Raw genomic sequence first — 21,503 nt, 5'->3', positions numbered from 1 at the left:
TGGCATAAACGGAGGTCTCCGTACCTATCAAATAGTAACGCTCGACGCTCAGGACGGAGATTAATTGAAGGACTGAACTTTATTGATATCATAACAGAGCGCATCGGCCCACAGGCCGATGCGCTCCGGTCGTCTTAACGCACCCCTCACCAACCTTAATCCGGTCGTCTTAACGCGCCCCTCACCAACCTTAATCCGGTAGTTTTAACGCACCCCTCACCAACCTTAATCCGGTCGTTTTAACGCACCCCTCACCAACCTTAATCCGGTCGTTTTAACGCACCCCTCACCAACCTTAATCCGGTCGTCTTAACGCACCCCTCACCAACCTTAATCGGGTCGTTTTAACGCACCCCTCACCAACCTTAATCCGGTCGTTTTAACGCACCCCTCACCAACCTTAATTGGGTCGTTATAACGCACCCCTCACCAACCTTAATCCGGTCGTCTTAACGCACCCCTCACCAACCTTAATCCGGTCGTCTTAACGCACCCCTCACCAACCTTAATCCGGTCGTTTTAACGCACCCCTCACAAACCTTAATCCAGTCGTTTTAACGCACCCCTCACCAACCTTAATCCGGTCGTCTTAACGCACCCCTCACCAACCTTAATCTGGTCGTTTTAACGCACCCCTCACCAACCTTAATCCAGTCAGACCAATGCTATGTCTAACCAAAGTATGCATCCCCCAACATGGCGCCTGGTGCACCTTGAAATGTGCTCCGTTGCTGCAAATCGCTGGGCAATCAGAATCAAGCATTCAAGCCTGTCTGTGTATAACAAAGCACTCATGATCAGGCCTACTATATGAATATAGAGCGTAAACATTTTTAACAAATTCATCATCACTTACCACTACCTTTGAACTGGAGATTCTGGATTTTTATTTTATAAACAGAATAAGGGGGGGGGGGGGGGGGGGGGAGGGGGGTTGATAACCATAGAGCCCATTCATGGCAGCGGTATGATGAGGTCATAGGGCTCTCTTCTAGTCAGTGCAAAAAAAAAACCTTAGTTGAACAACACATTTTTTATGTTTTTCAAAAATAGTAAAAAGAAAAAGGCAAAGAAGTTTAGGGATAAGACGTTTGACACTGATGAAAACTGAGACCATAGTCTCGTATAGACCATGGGGGGGGGGGGGTGTGGGGGGGGGCGGGGTTGGGGGAGTCTTCTGGCCTATGAGAGCACAGCGTTGGAGGGCGGGGCCGAGTGTTCTGGCCTATGAGAGCACGGCGTTGGTGTGGCGGATGCCGATCAGGTTGTCGGCGCTCATGGACCGCCTCATGGACGCACGATTCAGGTCCCTGTATTTGTCCTCGCATAGTCTGGAGATGGCCTGGACGCACGCACACGCGCACGCACGCACACGCACACACGCACACACACACACACACAGTTTGTAAATACATCAAAGATGCATATAATAATCCATTTCTAATGGATGAAGCCTTGGCCTGGAAGAGAGGTCATCAGGTGGTCTCCAACCTTACCTCTAGTTTGTGAGCGCGCTGGTTGTCCAGCGGCTCCAGTGTACTACTGTGTACTACTGTGTAGTAGAGCTCTTCACGGGTCAAAAAAAATGGTCCCGAAATCCGAAATTAATCTGTGAAATTTTACCGATTCCGACCCGTTCCGAAAAAAAATTCAAATAGTTAAACCAAACCCGAATGGATCCGCGACAATTTCGTCCATTTCCGACACGTTACGATATTTCTTTCAAATGGCGGCGCCGAGCCCGACCGAGATGCGATTATTTCCGACATTCCGAGAGACCCGACCCAGCCAGGCTGTGGACTATATGAAATAATTACCATTTTATGATTAAAGCGAGAGAGAGAGAGAGAGAGAGAGAGAGGGGGGGGGGGGGGGCATGGAGAGAGAGAGAGAGAGAGAGAGAGGGTGTAGAGGGTGGGAGGGCTAAAGAGAGACTTGTCTCTTCTCTTCTCCTCAGCGTGCATGCATTTAAACGGATCATTTGTTTTTTTACACACAATCATCAGAGTTTTAGCAGGCGCATGTACCGGTCTTGGCTGAATGGAATATTAACAAGGCACGACACTCAATGCACTCATAAACAGCTCCTACTTTGCTCTCTTCTTTATCCACGTGTGGGGAATGGGATACACAGGAGAGTTGTCATGGTTTCTTTAAACCTTCTTATATTAATTTGAGCTTTGCTAGTTTGCTTTCACCTCGTAAATTATCACACGTTAAACAGAACTTTTTTTCCCCGTTTTTCTCCTCCGCAGCGATGCGGAGCATGAGCGCCAATGCAGCGGACAGAGAAAGAGTATACAGTCACACAATCACACACTGAATATGTTATTAACATTTGCAACAACAACAAAAAATCAAGTAAAGTAGTGAAGTAAGTGGTGCAACTCCGTGTGGGGGTCCCCAGGGGGGGGGGGGGGGGGGGGGGGGAGTTCCAGACCCACAAGAACGCACCCAGGGTGCCGGCCCGATTCCGGCGAGCCGTCCCGCGTCCGAAACGGTTGAGAAATGACAGAGTTGTACTGTCAGTGTACTGTACTGGCACACCCAAAATCACCATATATACTGTTAATATGTGTGTGTGTTTATGTGTGTGTTAGGTTGCGCACAGGTGGTGAAAAACAACCATGCTGTTTTCGTGCTCAGACGCACCCACTCACCCACCCACCCAGCCAGCCACCCACCCAGCCACACACATAGTCACTTAAGGACTTTGCACCACTTAAAAAGCACACAGTACACACACGTCACACACACACACGTCACACACATCACACACACACACACAGTAGCCTACGGGTCTTCTCGGATCCACTCGGACATTACACATAATGATTGACAGACCCGAGTTCCGAGGGGGATACGTCCGATTCCGACCCTGCCCGAGTGATTACGATAAAACACGTCTACGACCCGAGCGGGTCTCGGGTCCACTCGGGTATTTCCGGAGTCGGGGGACCCGGTGAAGAGGTGTAGTGTGTAGTGTATAGTGTGTAGTGTGTAGTGTAGTGTGTTGTACCTCTAGTTTGTGAGCACACTGGTTGTCCAGAGGCTCCAGTAGTGTAGTGTGTAGTGTATAGTGTGTAGTGTATAATGTGTAGTGTGTACTGTGTACTGTATACTGTGTAGTGTGTAGTGTGTAGTGTATAGTGTGTAGTGTGTAGTGTAGTGTGTTGTACCTCTAGTTTGTGAGCACACTGGTTGTCCAGAGGCTCCAGTAGTGTAGTGTGTAGTGTATAGTGTGTAGTGTATAATGTGTAGTGTGTACTGTGTACTGTATACTGTGTAGTGTGTAGTGTGTAGTGTATAGTGTGTACTGTATACTGTGTAGTGTGTAGTGTGTAGTGTGTAGTGTATAGTGTATAGTGTGTAGTGTGTAGTGTATTGTAGTGTGTTGTACCTCTAGTTTGTGAGCGCGCTGGTTGTCCAGGGGCTCCAGGGGGAAGTTGAGGTTGTTGTCGTCGGCCAGCTGTCGCAGGTCAAAGTAGTACTTGGCGTAAACGCTGGCCGGAACGTTGATGTTGAACTGGAGCAGCTCCAGGAAGTGGCGCTCCATCTCGTTCCTGCGTGACGCACGCACACACGCACACACACACACACACACGCATGCACGCACACAATGTTTGTGTTACTGACAAAACAAACATTAAACTCTGTTCATTGTTAATGGCATTTAATGTTTGTCTAGACAAGACAAACATTAAACCTGTGTCTCAAAAATACAAAAAATGTAAGTTAAAATAGGGATGGACAGGAAGGAGATGAAACATCGGGGCTATGAGGAGGTCGCCATGGATACCGCATCCAGGTATTGTCTTGGTCAGAAGTGTGTGTGTGCGTGCGTGCGTGCGTGCGTGCGTGCGTGCGTGCGTGCGTGCGTGCGTGCGTGCGTGCGTGCGTGCGTGCGTGCGTGCGTGGTGCGTGCGTGCGTGCGTGCGTGCGTGCGTGCGTGCGTGCGTGCGTGCGTGCGTGCGTGCGTGCGTGATGTCTGGTTTCCCAGGGTAACTAATATAGTGGGCGAGAGACACAGCCCATTATGTTGGACCGTGGAGAGCACTTGAGACCCACCCAGCCCCGCATGACCCCCACCCCCCCCTTCTCTCAAACCACCCCTACATCCATCGCCCCATCCATCCATCCATCCATCCATCCATTCATCCATCGAGTGGATGGCACAGAGTGCCGCGCTACGGGCTTGTCGTTAAAATGTGGCCCAATGTGTAATACTGTTCTAAGCAACAGTATTACATGGTAAAGAAAGCTTTGGTACAGAAATGGTGGAGACGGGGCAGTGAAGCCACCGGCTTGGATCAAACAAACAGAACCATAGTAAAAGGAAATAAGACACAGTGCTATAGGATCACAGCCTGTAGTCCAATAAGACACAGTGCTATAGGATCACGGCCTGTAGTCCAATAAGACACAGTGCTATAAGTAGTATAGTAGGGAAGTGGGAACATATTCTTTTGTTCTATATATCTTTTGTTCTATTGTGTGTAATTATTAGACATAATGGACATAATTTCTATAGATTTCTATACATGCTTTGTGTGCTGTTGTCTATAGTATGTACAAAAGAAATCTATTCAGACTCATGTATAAACAAGACTCTTTAGAAATCTTTAGAGAACAGGGCTTTTCTTTTGTGTTATTATTGTGTACACTTTCTGTGCATGTTTTTGGTGTACACTTTCTGTTAATGTGTGACCCTCTCCTGCAGAGAGTGGGATGCTAGACCCGTCTCATGCCTTTTGTCTCTATTGACAAAAGGCCCTCATTAGGATGTCATTGAATGGTAATGTCTGTCTGGCTGAGTGAGTGAGTGAGTGAGTGATCCTATGGAAAGAGGGTCTTTTCTTTTGTGTTATTATTGTGTACACTTTCTGTTAAAGTGTAACCATGGCATGCCTTTTTTTGGCTCTATTGACAAAAGCCACTCATTTGGACTCATTGGACTTGTGACGACTCAAAGCCATTGAATTGTAATGTCTGTCTGGCTGAGTGAGTGAGTGTGCGTGCGTGCGTGCGGGCATTAATTGCATGGACTGTTCCCCATGGATTCAGTCTGTCTGCCCGTGTGTGAGAGATGTAAAGGACCCATAAGCCTTTGGAAGTAGGGTCTTTTCTTTTGTGTTATTAGCAATAATAGCCAAGTACAGGTTTTTGTGTTCACTTTCTGTTACACTTTAACAGTCTCGTGCCTTTTTGTCTCTATTGACAAAAAAGCCACTGACTTGTGACGACTCAAAGCCATTTAATTGTAATGGATAGGTCTGGCTGAGTGTGCGTGCTTGCGTGCGTGCATTAATTGTAAGGACAGTTCCCCACTTTAGGGGCTCAGTCTGTCTGCCTGTGTCTCACTCGTAAAAACTTTGGGTACAGTGAGTGTGTGTGTGTGTGTGTGTGTGTGTGTGTGTGTGTGTGTGTGTGTGTGTGTGAGAGATGTAAAGGCCAATCTATAGAAAAAGGGGGCTTTCATTGTAATTCATGAACAAAAGCCTTTTGTTATGGATTGGTGACTGCTTAGAACTAATGGACCCTAAATGTGTTAGATCTCTCTCTCTCTCTCTCTGTGAGCATGTGTTGCGTGCATGCCTGTTTTAGGGTGGTTGGTTTATCCAATAACTTTAGAAATATAATATATATAATATAATATTATATATTTAATCCATGGTTAGGCAACAGTGTTAAAACGATGTTCACCCCATAACTCTGAGACATCCTGTGACATAACAGCTGTAAATAAAGTACTAAAAGTAAAACATTTTCGTAAAATACATGCCGGTATAGGGCATGCATGTTTAAAAGTATAATTGACATGATTATGGGCATGTCTTTTAGACCACTAGATTTAGTTAAACAGAACTGTCAAACATTCATGTTTTGACAGACTGCAAATAATTACAGTAACTGATGGTCTGCTAACATTTACACATTTTAACCAAATACATGCGTACATGCGTACATACATTTACCCATTTTAACCAAATACATGCGTACGTACATACATACATACATACACGTGTATGCTATTATTATTGTCTTTTTTGCTTGATTTTATATGACTGGACATGACTATATTCTATACCAAGCACCAACATGATGTTTGTTACATTTATTCAGTACATAAGTCTAACCATTAATCACTGATACCATTTTTTCTTATGTTTTTAAAGTTACTAAAGTATGTAGAAGTATGAAGAAAATGTGTTAGACACACTTTTAAAAATTATACGAAAGTATCAGATCTACAATATCCCAATGCATCACTATTCACTGCCATTGTTTTATAGAATGCGATGGCAAATTATAATACACACCATACAATTGCAACACCTACAGTAGGTCATTCTGCATTATGCTGTATTCTACTGCAATAAGCTGAGCAGAGACCGTTTTTGTTTTCTCTAGTTCTCTATTTTCTCAGCGACTTGCAAGAGTCACCGAGTCAAGTTTTTAAAACTGTAGTGTTTATGATAAGTTTATGATATAAATATGCTCACGTAAACAAGTTGAATCAGCATACAACTTGAATCATTATACAACTTGTAGTAGTTATCTTGTATGCTCTAATTAGCATCTTATGATGTATAACATCAGTTATGTTTTATCTAACACATTTTGTAAGCCTATGCATACATGCAAATCTACAGTATCATACATATTTTATTCTTACATGTCCCCCGTAGTCCATACTCATACTCCATACACCATACAAACTTAGCTGTAACATTATACCATGTCTTAATATCTGACAATGTTCATTTCAAATTAAATTAATTTGAAAAATCTATATCCATTATGACAAACCATTAGTATATATATATATTTAGGCTATTGTATGATCTGTCAGTGGTCAGGGATGGATTAACCCAAGAATTATATGTGAACGGTGTGCAACAGGTCCTACAGTAATTAGGCAACTACTGCTAGAAAAGCCATATGCTAGAAATGTTCTCACAATGATTGGTATAGCCTAATATTTGTAGTAATTAGTGTTATGATTAGGCCTAATGATCCAATCCTTGTAGGTAGATCGGTAGCGAGACAAGTTTTATGCCTCCTGGTAAAAGTTATACTCCCATTGTAAAGAAACTGTGATACGCACACATGCTATGGTAGAATATCAGCATGTGAATGCTCTTGCATAAGATGGTTAATTACTAAACTAGTGTTTTTCTAGGACATTACAGTAGACCTAACTAATTTCACTTGTAGAAATTCATGAAGAATAAGCCTATAGCCTTTTACTAAAGAACAGGCAATATTTTTGAAATAAGGACTCAATATGCCCCATGGCAAGGCATATGACTCAACAAGTTACATTTAGACAGTTTATGCTCAACATTATGATATTGTGTCATAGGCACAGTAGGCATGGTGAATATTACCGGTTGTCTGTATCGTTGAACATAGGTAGTATACCAGCAAGTATAACATAGCATCAGCATGACTACCAGTTATTCAATGCAACCTATTTTCATCTAACTATGCAAACACTAATCACTCACACAAATCACAAATTAACTCACAATACCAACTACAAAAACCATTAAAAACATCTATACCATACACCCTACATTACGAGAATGCAAAACATGAAACAAAAACAGAACAGAATGTTCTGGTACAGCCATTGTAATATCAAAAGAAATTGATACAGATCCTATACATATCCTAGAAAAAACAAAACTATACCTGCAATCAACACAATGGACCAATACCAGATCACCGAAACATAAGTTCATCACAAATGTATAGTGACACCTACAGTATCATCAATAAGGCACTAAAATCAACACCACACAAAACATCACAACACCGCAAAATCAAACGTAACATGAAACATGCAAAAATGCATACAAATAAAAAGTGCCATCTGACTGACTGCTCTATAGTTCAACTCTTAAGCCAATGCCTCCAATACACATCCATTATCAAAAGACATCGTTATCAAAAACGTAATATTTTGATATAGGCTGCAAAGGCAGCAATATGTATGAATATATATATATGTATTATAGCATAGAGGTCCATACTACAATCATATAATACACAAAAACAACTATTGCATATTATTCAGAACCAATACACACCACTACCCAACAGCATAAACACTGTACAACACCAATCAATATTAGCTGTACATCTACACATCATTACGACTAATGAAGTGCTCAACAGTCTAGTTCAACAGCCACTTAATAACAAAGTATGTAAATATCTGAATACTTTGCCTTGGCAACGTAACTGTATATGATTTCTCATATAAAACTCATTTGAAACGAATTGACCGGACTATTTAATTTTAGGTGAACACATTATGGTGAACACATTGTGGTGCTGAAGTTAAGTAGATATTGTTGGTTATAGGTAATGATGAAGCCTTATGTCCAATAGGGGACGAAGAGGAGTAAGTAAGTAATAGGTAACGATGACTATAGGGTAGATTGATTGCATGATATTTGATTGATTGACATTTGATAGTTCATAGACTATAGTCTAGACTACAGGGGTATAAGCTATGCTGCTATAGGCATACAAGGATGTATTTGCAGTATATTTTCAATCCAAAAACTGTAGATAGGGTCTGCACACAAAACACACTGTTTTTGTGTTGACAATAACTATTGACAACAACAACCCAACATACTAGTATATATGCAATAGTATCAAGCATATATATATATATATATATATATATATATATATATATATATATTTTTTTTAAATAAAATACTCTGTACTGTGTATGTGTAGAATAATAAGATATGCTTGAACGGTTCAACTACGTGCTAATATATATATATATTTTTTTTATAACCTCCTAGAAAAAACTGTATGGGGCATACAAAACACATTAACATCAGTATGTCTGATGGTGCAGTGTGTAAATGTAACAAAGACCATTATAACAGGTTATGTATACACTATGTATACTAAAGTATGTAATACTGATATACCGATGGTTTTCCAAGAATTCAGAAACTACAGTTTAGAAAAACGTGTACACCTAAACCTGCACAAAAACGATATGGTATGAGTGACATCCTATAGTATTTATTGTTTCAACGTTCAGATTATTGATATTCCATGCATTTGACGCATTACCTCGGAGTTCCTTGCTAACTGTAAATCGGTCAGAATTATGAGTACACCATATTGTTCAAGATTGTTCAAAATACTATATGTATAATAATGAACAAATATTGATGCATGTTCAGATATAATCATGTACTAGTTATGTTGACTTAATTAGTTTAAGAATAGCGTTAAAGTGTCAGAGAATAGTTGTGCTGTAACTGTAATTGTAACTTTAAAAACCATATGGATTATAATCATATGGATAATAAACTTAGGCTAAAGGATTACTTGGTGCAAAAGCTGTCCACTTCAATTATTATTATTATGTATTATATATATATATATATAACCTGTAGGCTACTGTCTCTACATTTTCTGTAAGAATCCATGTAATGTACCATCTAGTAAAACTAGACTCATTTTTACACTCATGTTTACACTCATGTTTTATGGATTGTAGGTTCGTACATTCTTCTAGACACTTAAAACTACTATGAGTGTATGATATTGTTGTTTGACAAGAAAGTATGTACATGATCATTTAGTTTACGCAGATATGCTATGCATAACGACTGAATGTTACAATTATCCACCAATGGTGGTTGTTAGTTACAGAATATATCAATTCTTAGTTTCATGAGTTTCAGTACTATACCATAATATTGAAAAACATAGATATTTCAAATCCGTACACTACACATGTTGAACAGATAATAATTCTATTCTATAGTATAGTCATATGATATGATGTCTCCTATGTTATTGCATCAAACTCTATAACTCTATGGTGTAAGTACATACTTATTGATTTATAGATTTGAATAACAATGAGAGCGTCAGAGTCTCATACCACCCCTATTTTCAGGATATATGAACATGGATGAGGTACCATGGTGGTATCCCACCAGTCCTCGAAACATGGCATATAATGATGCCAGCATGGAAGCAAGACAGATAATCAGAAGAAACAAGATGAAGCTTTTAAGTATCCTTAGGTCTGATGTTGCCTATGTAATCAATCTACTTTGTGAAGCACGGCTAATCACGGAAAGAGAGCGCCTAAACCTGATGACTAAACACTCTATCTACTCTGGATACTCGGATCCAACCATTGAACTCCTGGACACAATTAGGAGCAAGGGTGAAAGAACTTGCAATGCTTTCCTGTCTATGCTACAAGACACAGATCTAGTAGAAAAGTTTCCTGCTCTAAAGACAATGTCTTGGGACAATCTTCCATTGAATAATCAATGAGAGGGTGTGGTGTTTGGAGTCAGGTCCCTATTAAAAGGGTGGTCACAGAGCTGTAGGCCTACAGAGAAAAGACAGCTAGCCTTATTTGCACCAGATAAATTAGGAGATACTTCCTCATCAATTATTTCCTCTCAATTTTGTCATGGAGCCTATGGGTAAAGCACGTACCCCTAATGAATCAGTGGAACACCAACCGTTATTGCAGACTGAAACAACCGATGCAGATACAATTACAGTACCTAGGTACAGATCATACAACCCTCTCAAAGTATGGGGGTATAATCCGCCAGAGGACAGCTTTGCCTATACCCCTGATTTCGAAATATATGAAGAGAGAGCGGAGGACGATGTTATGACAGCGGACCCATGCTACATGAACATACCTGTATACAGGCCAAGAGATGATGAGGAGGACATGGTGGACTCTGATCTGGTGGACTTAATAATCGATACGGATGACGAGTACTATGACCAGAGAGATCCGTTAGATTTGACTACAAGCAAGAAAACTCCTGGACTTTCCGAAAATTCACTACCCATCACAATCCCATCCTCCCCAGCACCGAACTATGAAACACAGAACTATTCCAAACCACCGCCATCCCCTGCAGACTCTGGTGATGAGGATGCAACATCCATTCTAGTTGCATCCAAGGCCTGTATCTCGGAGTCTGCTTTACCTACAGTCAAAACGAATTGGCTGAAACACAAAACTAGCTGGATGAAACCCAAAACTAACTGGATGAACAGAATGGAGGACATTCTTCAGGTCCCCACATACGGAATGGGTCGCATGAATGTTAAAGATATAAAGATTGCATTAAAGTTATGGGATATCGAAAATGAGCAGAAAAATAGAGATTCACATGAAGGGACATAGGGAATAATAGATATTAATGTAATAGACTTAGTGTAAAAACTACTAAAAGTCATTGATTTGTAAAATAATGAGGTAATATTGAACTGTGTACTACATGATTTAATATGGATATCTGTGTCTATTAAATGTTTCTTGCTAAATAAAAAATATCAAATACATATTCTTCCTCTTTTTTTATTACGTGTTGTTACCCATGTTAAATTCTAGTTAGATTCTGACAATGTAATGCAGGTACTAACTTGGTAAGGCTATGTCACTGTGGGAGTGGACCTAAAAACGCAGAATGCAAAATTTGTGCTATGACTAATATGACTATTGTGCATGAACAATTATCTACAATTGTCTATTAAAGTAACATTAGTACATCTACTCTATGTATGCACACCATGTATGTAGTAAAAATGATAACAAAATATACATTTTTATGATTACATATTTATTTTGATTACATATTCAAGAATGAACACAGCATTCATTATTATTATTCATATGTATCATTGTCATGATGATCATGGATTAGCAGCCACCGAAGTATCAGCTACTCTTCCTGGGGTCCACAACAAACAAGTGAAACAATACATACAGTGTAACACAACAATAAAACAATAACATCACAATAAAAACAATTTTGCAAAAAAGAAAAAAACATTCAAGACATTGAATTCATCAATATATTCATCCAATATATACAACTATGCAATCGGATCATTCATCGGACCATTAGTTATGTCTTTGATTTTTTGTGATATATCGGGTACATCCTTCAGGTCATGCAGAAAAGATTTGCATAGTCGATGGATTATTGACACTGACAGTGGTACTACATTCCCTTTAGTATTCAATACCTTCATAATCCCCGGTATAAAGTCAACAGTCCATAGTTTTTCAATTAAATCTTTAAAATGATTGTAGAAGTAATATCTAGGGGTAGGTCGTAAACATGAATGTATGGCCTGACTAGTATGATCTATTTGACAGCCATGGCAATCCTCTTTCATATGCTCAGTTATAGCCTTTTCGAGTAGTTGAGCAACTCGTATTTTCATAATATTTAGAAAGACTGTGCTGATCACCCCATCAGTCTCATCCATAGTCAGGGGAAAATTCACTGGGGATGGCGTCGAAAGCACTGGTGAGGTGGTCGTGGTTGGTGTGTCATGGGGAACGGGTGAATTTGTGGATAATAGGCCTACCCTCTCAAAAAATTCAGCGTCCCCCGTATCATAACCCCAAAATGCCCTCTCATCATATTCAGCGTCTTCGTCCGTATCCCCAGTACTGGTGGGATTCCACCATGATGGTGCCTCATACACAACCCGCCGAGGGTCCATCCACCAAGCTTTGTCTCCTCCACTTGAGCTGGATTCGCACACTGAAAAAGTAGAGTCCTCCATGGTGAATGGTGATATCACAATTATACACAGAGTATAAGGTAGAGGTTGCGGAGTGAGTCTTTTTACCTATAGTGTAGGAGGGGTGGGCGTAGTAGCTGCATCATTTTGGTGTTGGTGCGTCAGTTTCCAGGCTGTCATCAGGCATTGAGAATAATGTAGCTCCCGCAGGTTTTGCGAGATCGATACCAGTATGCCTATTAGGTATATAATCACCGAATGAAATCCCTGTACGGACTCTAGGTCCAGGACATGTGCTGCAATCCACACGCCTCTGTTTTACACGAGGACAATCCCCCGAATACCCTGAATCTACACGATTGAAGCCTCTAATCCGTTCTTCCATCAAAGCTATCTTTCGGCTCTCTTTAGTTGCTTTGAAAAAAACAGTACCTTCCCTTAACACATGCCTTAGAATACCTAAATCGTCCAAACCAACGGATAGTTGGATTGGAAAGTATTTTTCTTTCTCCATTATAGATTTAGGAAAATCAAAAATAGTATGGCCTTGAGATTTGTATCTCACTAACAGCCATTGTTTTGACCTAGAACAGTCAACGATGAAGCCCTCATCATCACTACGAGCTGGTATTGTATCATCCACGCGCACCCTTCGAGATGGTTTGACATAGGCAGGGTTTAGCTTCTGCTCCAACTGCAGATAATTGCAGAAGTCCAAAATACCATTTACCAAACTCTCAAATTCAGATTCATAGACTCGTATGTAAGGCAATCTGTCTTCAAAGATACTGTCCCCTGAGTCCAATGTATAGAGTTCAATATATGGATAATTCTTGAACTGAAAAAAAGACAACCGTATTTTCCGCCTGTCCGATAACGCCCAAACTTTTCTATCCTCATCCTCATAGCTCAGACCGGTAGAGCACATATTTTCTTTCTTTCTTTCTTTTTCTTTCTTTCTTTGGGACAGCTCGTGTCTAGGCTTACTCACTCATGCTGGGGCCCTGTCCCCGCAGTATTTAACACCATGTCTCAGAGAGGCGGAGCCTTCTAAGAATAACTCCTTTTGTTATTCATGGTTATTACCTTTGAGGTCATACTGTGTGATAGTATAATAATGAACAAATCTTGTTTCACGAGAAACATGTCATGGCCTATAATATTTACATGTAATAGTTAGTAATAGTCATGTTTTAATAGTTTAATAGTTCAATACTATTAGTATGCAATCATTGAGTCATTGAGTACACATGTGTAGTGTAAAACCAATACACTAATTCACTGATACAGAGATTAATGTACTAATGTTACTTTAATAGACAATTGTAGATAATTGTTCATGCACAATAGTCATATTAGTCATAGCACAAATTTTGCATTCTGCGTTTTTAGGTCCACTCCCACAGTGACATAGCCTTACCAAGTTAGTACCTGCATTACATTGTCAGAATCTAACTAGAATTTAACATGGGTAACAACACGTAATAAAAAAAGAGGAAGAATATGTATTTGATATTTTTTATTTAGCAAGAAACATTTAATAGACACAGATATCCATATTAAATCATGTAGTACACAGTTCAATATTACCTCATTATTTTACAAATCAATGACTTTTAGTAGTTTTTACACTAAGTCTATTACATTAATATCTATTATTGTCCCTTCATGTGAATCTCTATTTTTCTGCTCATTTTCGATATCCCATAACTTTAATGCAATCTTTATATCTTTAACATTCATGCGACCCATTCCGTATGTGGGGACCTGAAGAATGTCCTCCATTCTGTTCATCCAGTTAGTTTTGGGTTTCATCCAGCTAGTTTTGTGTTTCAGCCAATTCGTTTTGACTGTAGGTAAAGCAGACTCCGAGATACAGGCCTTGGATGCAACTAGAATGGATGTTGCATCCTCATCACCAGAGTCTGCAGGGGATGGCGGTGGTTTGGAATAGTTCTGTGTTTCATAGTTCGGTGCTGGGGAGGATGGGATTGTGATGGGTAGTGAATTTTCGGAAAGTCCAGGAGTTTTCTTGCTTGTAGTCAAATCTAACGGATCTCTCTGGTCATAGTACTCGTCATCCGTATCGATTATTAAGTCCACCAGATCAGAGTCCACCATGTCCTCCTCATCATCTCTTGGCCTGTATACAGGTATGTTCATGTAGCATGGGTCCGCTGTCATAACATCGTCCTCCGCTCTCTCTTCATATATTTCGAAATCAGGGGTATAGGCAAAGCTGTCCTCTGGCGGATTATACCCCCATACTTTGAGAGGGTTGTATGATCTGTACCTAGGTACTGTAATTGTATCTGCATCGGTTGTTTCAGTCTGCAATAACGGTTGGTGTTCCACTGATTCATTAGGGGTACGTGCTTTACCCATAGGCTCCATGACAAAATTGAGAGGAAATAATTGATGAGGAAGTATCTCCTAATTTATCTGGTGCAAATAAGGCTAGCTGTCTTTTCTCTGTAGGCCTACAGCTCTGTGACCACCCTTTTAATAGGGACCTGACTCCAAACACCACACCCTCTCATTGATTATTCAATGGAAGATTGTCCCAAGACATTGTCTTTAGAGCAGGAAACTTTTCTACTAGATCTGTGTCTTGTAGCATAGACAGGAAAGCATTGCAAGTTCTTTCACCCTTGCTCCTAATTGTGTCCAGGAGTTCAATGGTTGGATCCGAGTATCCAGAGTAGATAGAGTGTTTAGTCATCAGGTTTAGGCGCTCTCTTTCCGTGATTAGCCGTGCTTCACAAAGTAGATTGATTACATAGGCAACATCAGACCTAAGGATACTTAAAAGCTTCATCTTGTTTCTTCTGATTATCTGTCTTGCTTCCATGCTGGCATCATTATATGCCATGTTTCGAGGACTGGTGGGATACCACCATGGTACCTCATCCATGTTCATATATCCTGAAAATAGGGGTGGTATGAGACTCTGACGCTCTCATTGTTATTCAAATCTATAAATCAATAAGTATGTACTTACACCATAGAGTTATAGAGTTTGATGCAATAACATAGGAGACATCATATCATATGACTATACTATAGAATAGAATTATTATCTGTTCAACATGTGTAGTGTACGGATTTGAAATATCTATGTTTTTCAATATTATGGTATAGTACTGAAACTCATGAAACTAAGAATTGATATATTCTGTAACTAACAACCACCATTGGTGGATAATTGTAACATTCAGTCGTTATGCATAGCATATCTGCGTAAACTAAATGATCATGTACATACTTTCTTGTCAAACAACAATATCATACACTCATAGTAGTTTTAAGTGTCTAGAAGAATGTACGAACCTACAATCCATAAAACATGAGTGTAAACATGAGTGTAAAAATGAGTCTAGTTTTACTAGATGGTACATTACATGGATTCTTACAGAAAATGTAGAGACAGTAGCCTACAGGTTATATATATATATATATAATACATAATAATAATAATTGAAGTGGACAGCTTTTGCACCAAGTAATCCTTTAGCCTAAGTTTATTATCCATATGATTATAATCCATATGGTTTTTAAAGTTACAATTACAGTTACAGCACAACTATTCTCTGACACTTTAACGCTATTCTTAAACTAATTAAGTCAACATAACTAGTACATGATTATATCTGAACATGCATCAATATTTGTTCATTATTATACATATAGTATTTTGAACAATCTTGAACAATATGGTGTACTCCTAATTCTGACCGATTTACAGTTAGCAAGGAACTCCGAGGTAATGCGTCAAATGCATGGAATATCAATAATCTGAACGTTGAAACAATAAATACTATAGGATGTCACTCATACCATATCGTTTTTGTGCAGGTTTAGGTGTACACGTTTTTCTAAACTGTAGTTTCTGAATTCTTGGAAAACCATCGGTATATCAGTATTACATACTTTAGTATACATAGTGTATACATAACCTGTTATAATGGTCTTTGTTACATTTACACACTGCACCATCAGACATACTGATGTTAATGTGTTTTGTATGCCCCATACAGTTTTTTCTAGGAGGTTATAAAAAAAAAAATATATATATTAGCACGTAGTTGAACCGTTCAAGCATATCTTATTATTCTACACATACACAGTACAGAGTATTTTATTTAAAAAAAAAATATATATATATATATATATATATATATATATATATATATATATGCTTGATACTATTGCATATATACTAGTATGTTGGGTTGTTGTTGTCAATAGTTATTGTCAACACAAAAACAGTGTGTTTTGTGTGCAGACCCTATCTACAGTTTTTGGATTGAAAATATACTGCAAATACATCCTTGTATGCCTATAGCAGCATAGCTTATACCCCTGTAGTCTAGACTATAGTCTATGAACTATCAAATGTCAATCAATCAAATATCATGCAATCAATCTACCCTATAGTCATCGTTACCTATTACTTACTTACTCCTCTTCGTCCCCTATTGGACATAAGGCTTCATCATTACCTATAACCAACAATATCTACTTAACTTCAGCACCACAATGTGTTCACCATAATGTGTTCACCTAAAATTAAATAGTCCGGTCAATTCGTTTCAAATGAGTTTTATATGAGAAATCATATACAGTTACGTTGCCAAGGCAAAGTATTCAGATATTTACATACTTTGTTATTAAGTGGCTGTTGAACTAGACTGTTGAGCACTTCATTAGTCGTAATGATGTGTAGATGTACAGCTAATATTGATTGGTGTTGTACAGTGTTTATGCTGTTGGGTAGTGGTGTGTATTGGTTCTGAATAATATGCAATAGTTGTTTTTGTGTATTATATGATTGTAGTATGGACCTCTATGCTATAATACATATATATATATTCATACATATTGCTGCCTTTGCAGCCTATATCAAAATATTACGTTTTTGATAACGATGTCTTTTGATAATGGATGTGTATTGGAGGCATTGGCTTAAGAGTTGAACTATAGAGCAGTCAGTCAGATGGCACTTTTTATTTGTATGCATTTTTGCATGTTTCATGTTACGTTTGATTTTGCGGTGTTGTGATGTTTTGTGTGGTGTTGATTTTAGTGCCTTATTGATGATACTGTAGGTGTCACTATACATTTGTGATGAACTTATGTTTCGGTGATCTGGTATTGGTCCATTGTGTTGATTGCAGGTATAGTTTTGTTTTTTCTAGGATATGTATAGGATCTGTATCAATTTCTTTTGATATTACAATGGCTGTACCAGAACATTCTGTTCTGTATTTGCATGTTTTTGTTTCATGTTTTGCATTCTCGTAATGTAGGGTGTATGGTATAGATGTTTTTAATGGTTTTTGTAGTTGGTATTGTGAGTTAATTTGTGATTTGTGTGAGTGATTAGTGTTTGCATAGTTAGATGAAAATAGGTTGCATTGAATAACTGGTAGTCATGCTGATGCTATGTTATACTTGCTGGTATACTACCTATGTTCAACGATACAGACAACCGGTAATATTCACCATGCCTACTGTGCCTATGACACAATATCATAATGTTGAGCATAAACTGTCTAAATGTAACTTGTTGAGTCATATGCCTTGCCATGGGGCATATTGAGTCCTTATTTCAAAAATATTGCCTGTTCTTTAGTAAAAGGCTATAGGCTTATTCTTCATGAATTTCTACAAGTGAAATTAGTTAGGTCTACTGTAATGTCCTAGAAAAACACTAGTTTAGTAATTAACCATCTTATGCAAGAGCATTCACATGCTGATATTCTACCATAGCATGTGTGCGTATCACAGTTTCTTTACAATGGGAGTATAACTTTTACCAGGAGGCATAAAACTTGTCTCGCTACCGATCTACCTACAAGGATTGGATCATTAGGCCTAATCATAACACTAATTACTACAAATATTAGGCTATACCAATCATTGTGAGAACATTTCTAGCATATGGCTTTTCTAGCAGTAGTTGCCTAATTACTGTAGGACCTGTTGCACACCGTTCACATATAATTCTTGGGTTAATCCATCCCTGACCACTGACAGATCATACAATAGCCTAAATATATATATATACTAATGGTTTGTCATAATGGATATAGATTTTTCAAATTAATTTAATTTGAAATGAACATTGTCAGATATTAAGACATGGTATAATGTTACAGCTAAGTTTGTATGGTGTATGGAGTATGAGTATGGACTACGGGGGACATGTAAGAATAAAATATGTATGATACTGTAGATTTGCATGTATGCATAGGCTTACAAAATGTGTTAGATAAAACATAACTGATGTTATACATCATAAGATGCTAATTAGAGCATACAAGATAACTACTACAAGTTGTATAATGATTCAAGTTGTATGCTGATTCAACTTGTTTACGTGAGCATATTTATATCATAAACTTATCATAAACACTACAGTTTTAAAAACTTGACTCGGTGACTCTTGCAAGTCGCTGAGAAAATAGAGAACTAGAGAAAACAAAAACGGTCTCTGCTCAGCTTATTGCAGTAGAATACAGCATAATGCAGAATGACCTACTGTAGGTGTTGCAATTGTATGGTGTGTATTATAATTTGCCATCGCATTCTATAAAACAATGGCAGTGAATAGTGATGCATTGGGATATTGTAGATCTGATACTTTCGTATAATTTTTAAAAGTGTGTCTAACACATTTTCTTCATACTTCTACATACTTTAGTAACTTTAAAAACATAAGAAAAAATGGTATCAGTGATTAATGGTTAGACTTATGTACTGAATAAATGTAACAAACATCATGTTGGTGCTTGGTATAGAATATAGTCATGTCCAGTCATATAAAATCAAGCAAAAAAGACAATAATAATAGCATACACGTGTATGTATGTATGTATGTACGTACGCATGTATTTGGTTAAAATGGGTAAATGTATGTACGCATGTACGCATGTATTTGGTTAAAATGTGTAAATGTTAGCAGACCATCAGTTACTGTAATTATTTGCAGTCTGTCAAAACATGAATGTTTGACAGTTCTGTTTAACTAAATCTAGTGGTCTAAAAGACATGCCCATAATCATGTCAATTATACTTTTAAACATGCATGCCCTATACCGGCATGTATTTTACGAAAATGTTTTACTTTTAGTACTTTATTTACAGCTGTTATGTCACAGGATGTCTCAGAGTTATGGGGTGAACATCGTTTTAACACTGTTGCCTAACCATGGATTAAATATATAATATTATATTATATATATTATATTTCTAAAGTTATTGGATAAACCAACCACCCTAAAACAGGCATGCACGCAACACATGCTCACAGAGAGAGAGAGAGAGAGATCTAACACATTTAGGGTCCATTAGTTCTAAGCAGTCACCAATCCATAACAAAAGGCTTTTGTTCATGAATTACAATGAAAGCCCCCTTTTTCTATAGATTGGCCTTTACATCTCTCACACACACACACACACACACACACACACACACACACACACACACACACACACACACACACACACACACACACACACACACACACACACACACACACACACACACACACACACACACACACACACACACACACACACACACACACACACACACACACACACACTCACTGTACCCAAAGTTTTTACGAGTGAGACACAGGCAGACAGACTGAGCCCCTAAAGTGGGGAACTGTCCTTACAATTAATGCACGCACGCAAGCACGCACACTCAGCCAGACCTATCCATTACAATTAAATGGCTTTGAGTCGTCACAAGTCCATATGAGTGGCTTTTTTGTCAATAGAGACAAAAAGGCACGAGACTGTTAAAGTGTAACAGAAAGTGAACACAAAAACCTGTACTTGGCTATTATTGCTAATAACACAAAAGAAAAGACCCTACTTCCAAAGGCTTATGGGTCCTTTACATCTCTCACACACGGGCAGACAGACTGAATCCATGGGGAACAGTCCATGCAATTAATGCCCGCACGCACGCACGCACACTCACTCACTCAGCCAGACAGACATTACAATTCAATGGCTTTGAGTCGTCACAAGTCCAATGAGTCCAAATGAGTGGCTTTTGTCAATAGAGCCAAAAAAAGGCATGCCATGGTTACACTTTAACAGAAAGTGTACACAATAATAACACAAAAGAAAAGACCCTCTTTCCATAGGATCACTCACTCACTCACTCACTCAGCCAGACAGACATTACCATTCAATGACATCCTAATGAGGGCCTTTTGTCAATAGAGACAAAAGGCATGAGACGGGTCTAGCATCCCACTCTCTGCAGGAGAGGGTCACACATTAACAGAAAGTGTACACCAAAAACATGCACAGAAAGTGTACACAATAATAACACAAAAGAAAAGCCCTGTTCTCTAAAGATTTCTAAAGAGTCTTGTTTATACATGAGTCTGAATAGATTTCTTTTGTACATACTATAGACAACAGCACACAAAGCATGTATAGAAATCTATAGAAATTATGTCCATTATGTCTAATAATTACACACAATAGAACAAAAGATATATAGAACAAAAGAATATGTTCCCACTTCCCTACTATACTACTGCTATAGGATCACAGCCTGTAGTCCAATAAGACACAGTGCTATAGGATCACGGCCTGTAGTCCAATAAGACACAGTGCTATAGGATCACAGCCTGTAGTCCAATAAGACACAGTGCTATAGGATCACAGCCTGTAGTCCAATAAGACACAGTGCTATTGGATCACAGCCTGTAGTCCAATAAGACACAGTGCTATTGGATCACAGCCTGTAGTCCAGTCTCTCTCTCAATAAGACACAGTGCTATTGGATCACAGCCTGTAGTCCAGTTCTCTCTCTCAATAAGACACAGTGCTATAGGATCACAGCCTGTAGTCCAATAAGACACAGTGCTATAGGATCACGGCCTGTAGTCCAATAAGACACA

General features: G+C 38.8%; 1 protein-coding gene across 1 annotated transcript in view; it reads right to left on the bottom strand.

Moving 5' to 3' along the window:
• Positions 1-436: 436 nt before the first annotated feature.
• Positions 437-21,503, bottom strand: part of LOC306935006 (cyclin-Y-like protein 1) — a gene marked incomplete at its 5' end in the record, with an annotated part of 44,973 nt that continues 23,906 nt past the window's right edge. The window contains 2 exons of the mRNA XM_079517828.1: positions 437-1,342; positions 3,401-3,563. Coding sequence (XP_079373954.1) covers positions 1,226-1,342; positions 3,401-3,563 — 280 coding nt within the window. The 3' untranslated portion in view covers positions 437-1,225. The remainder of the gene's footprint in view (positions 1,343-3,400; positions 3,564-21,503) is intronic.

Source organism: Electrona antarctica (assembly GCF_951216825.1).
Source record: "Electrona antarctica genome assembly, chromosome: 13".
NCBI classification, from domain to species: domain Eukaryota; kingdom Metazoa; phylum Chordata; class Actinopteri; order Myctophiformes; family Myctophidae; genus Electrona; species Electrona antarctica.
This window is presented reverse-complemented; position numbering and strand designations above follow the sequence as displayed.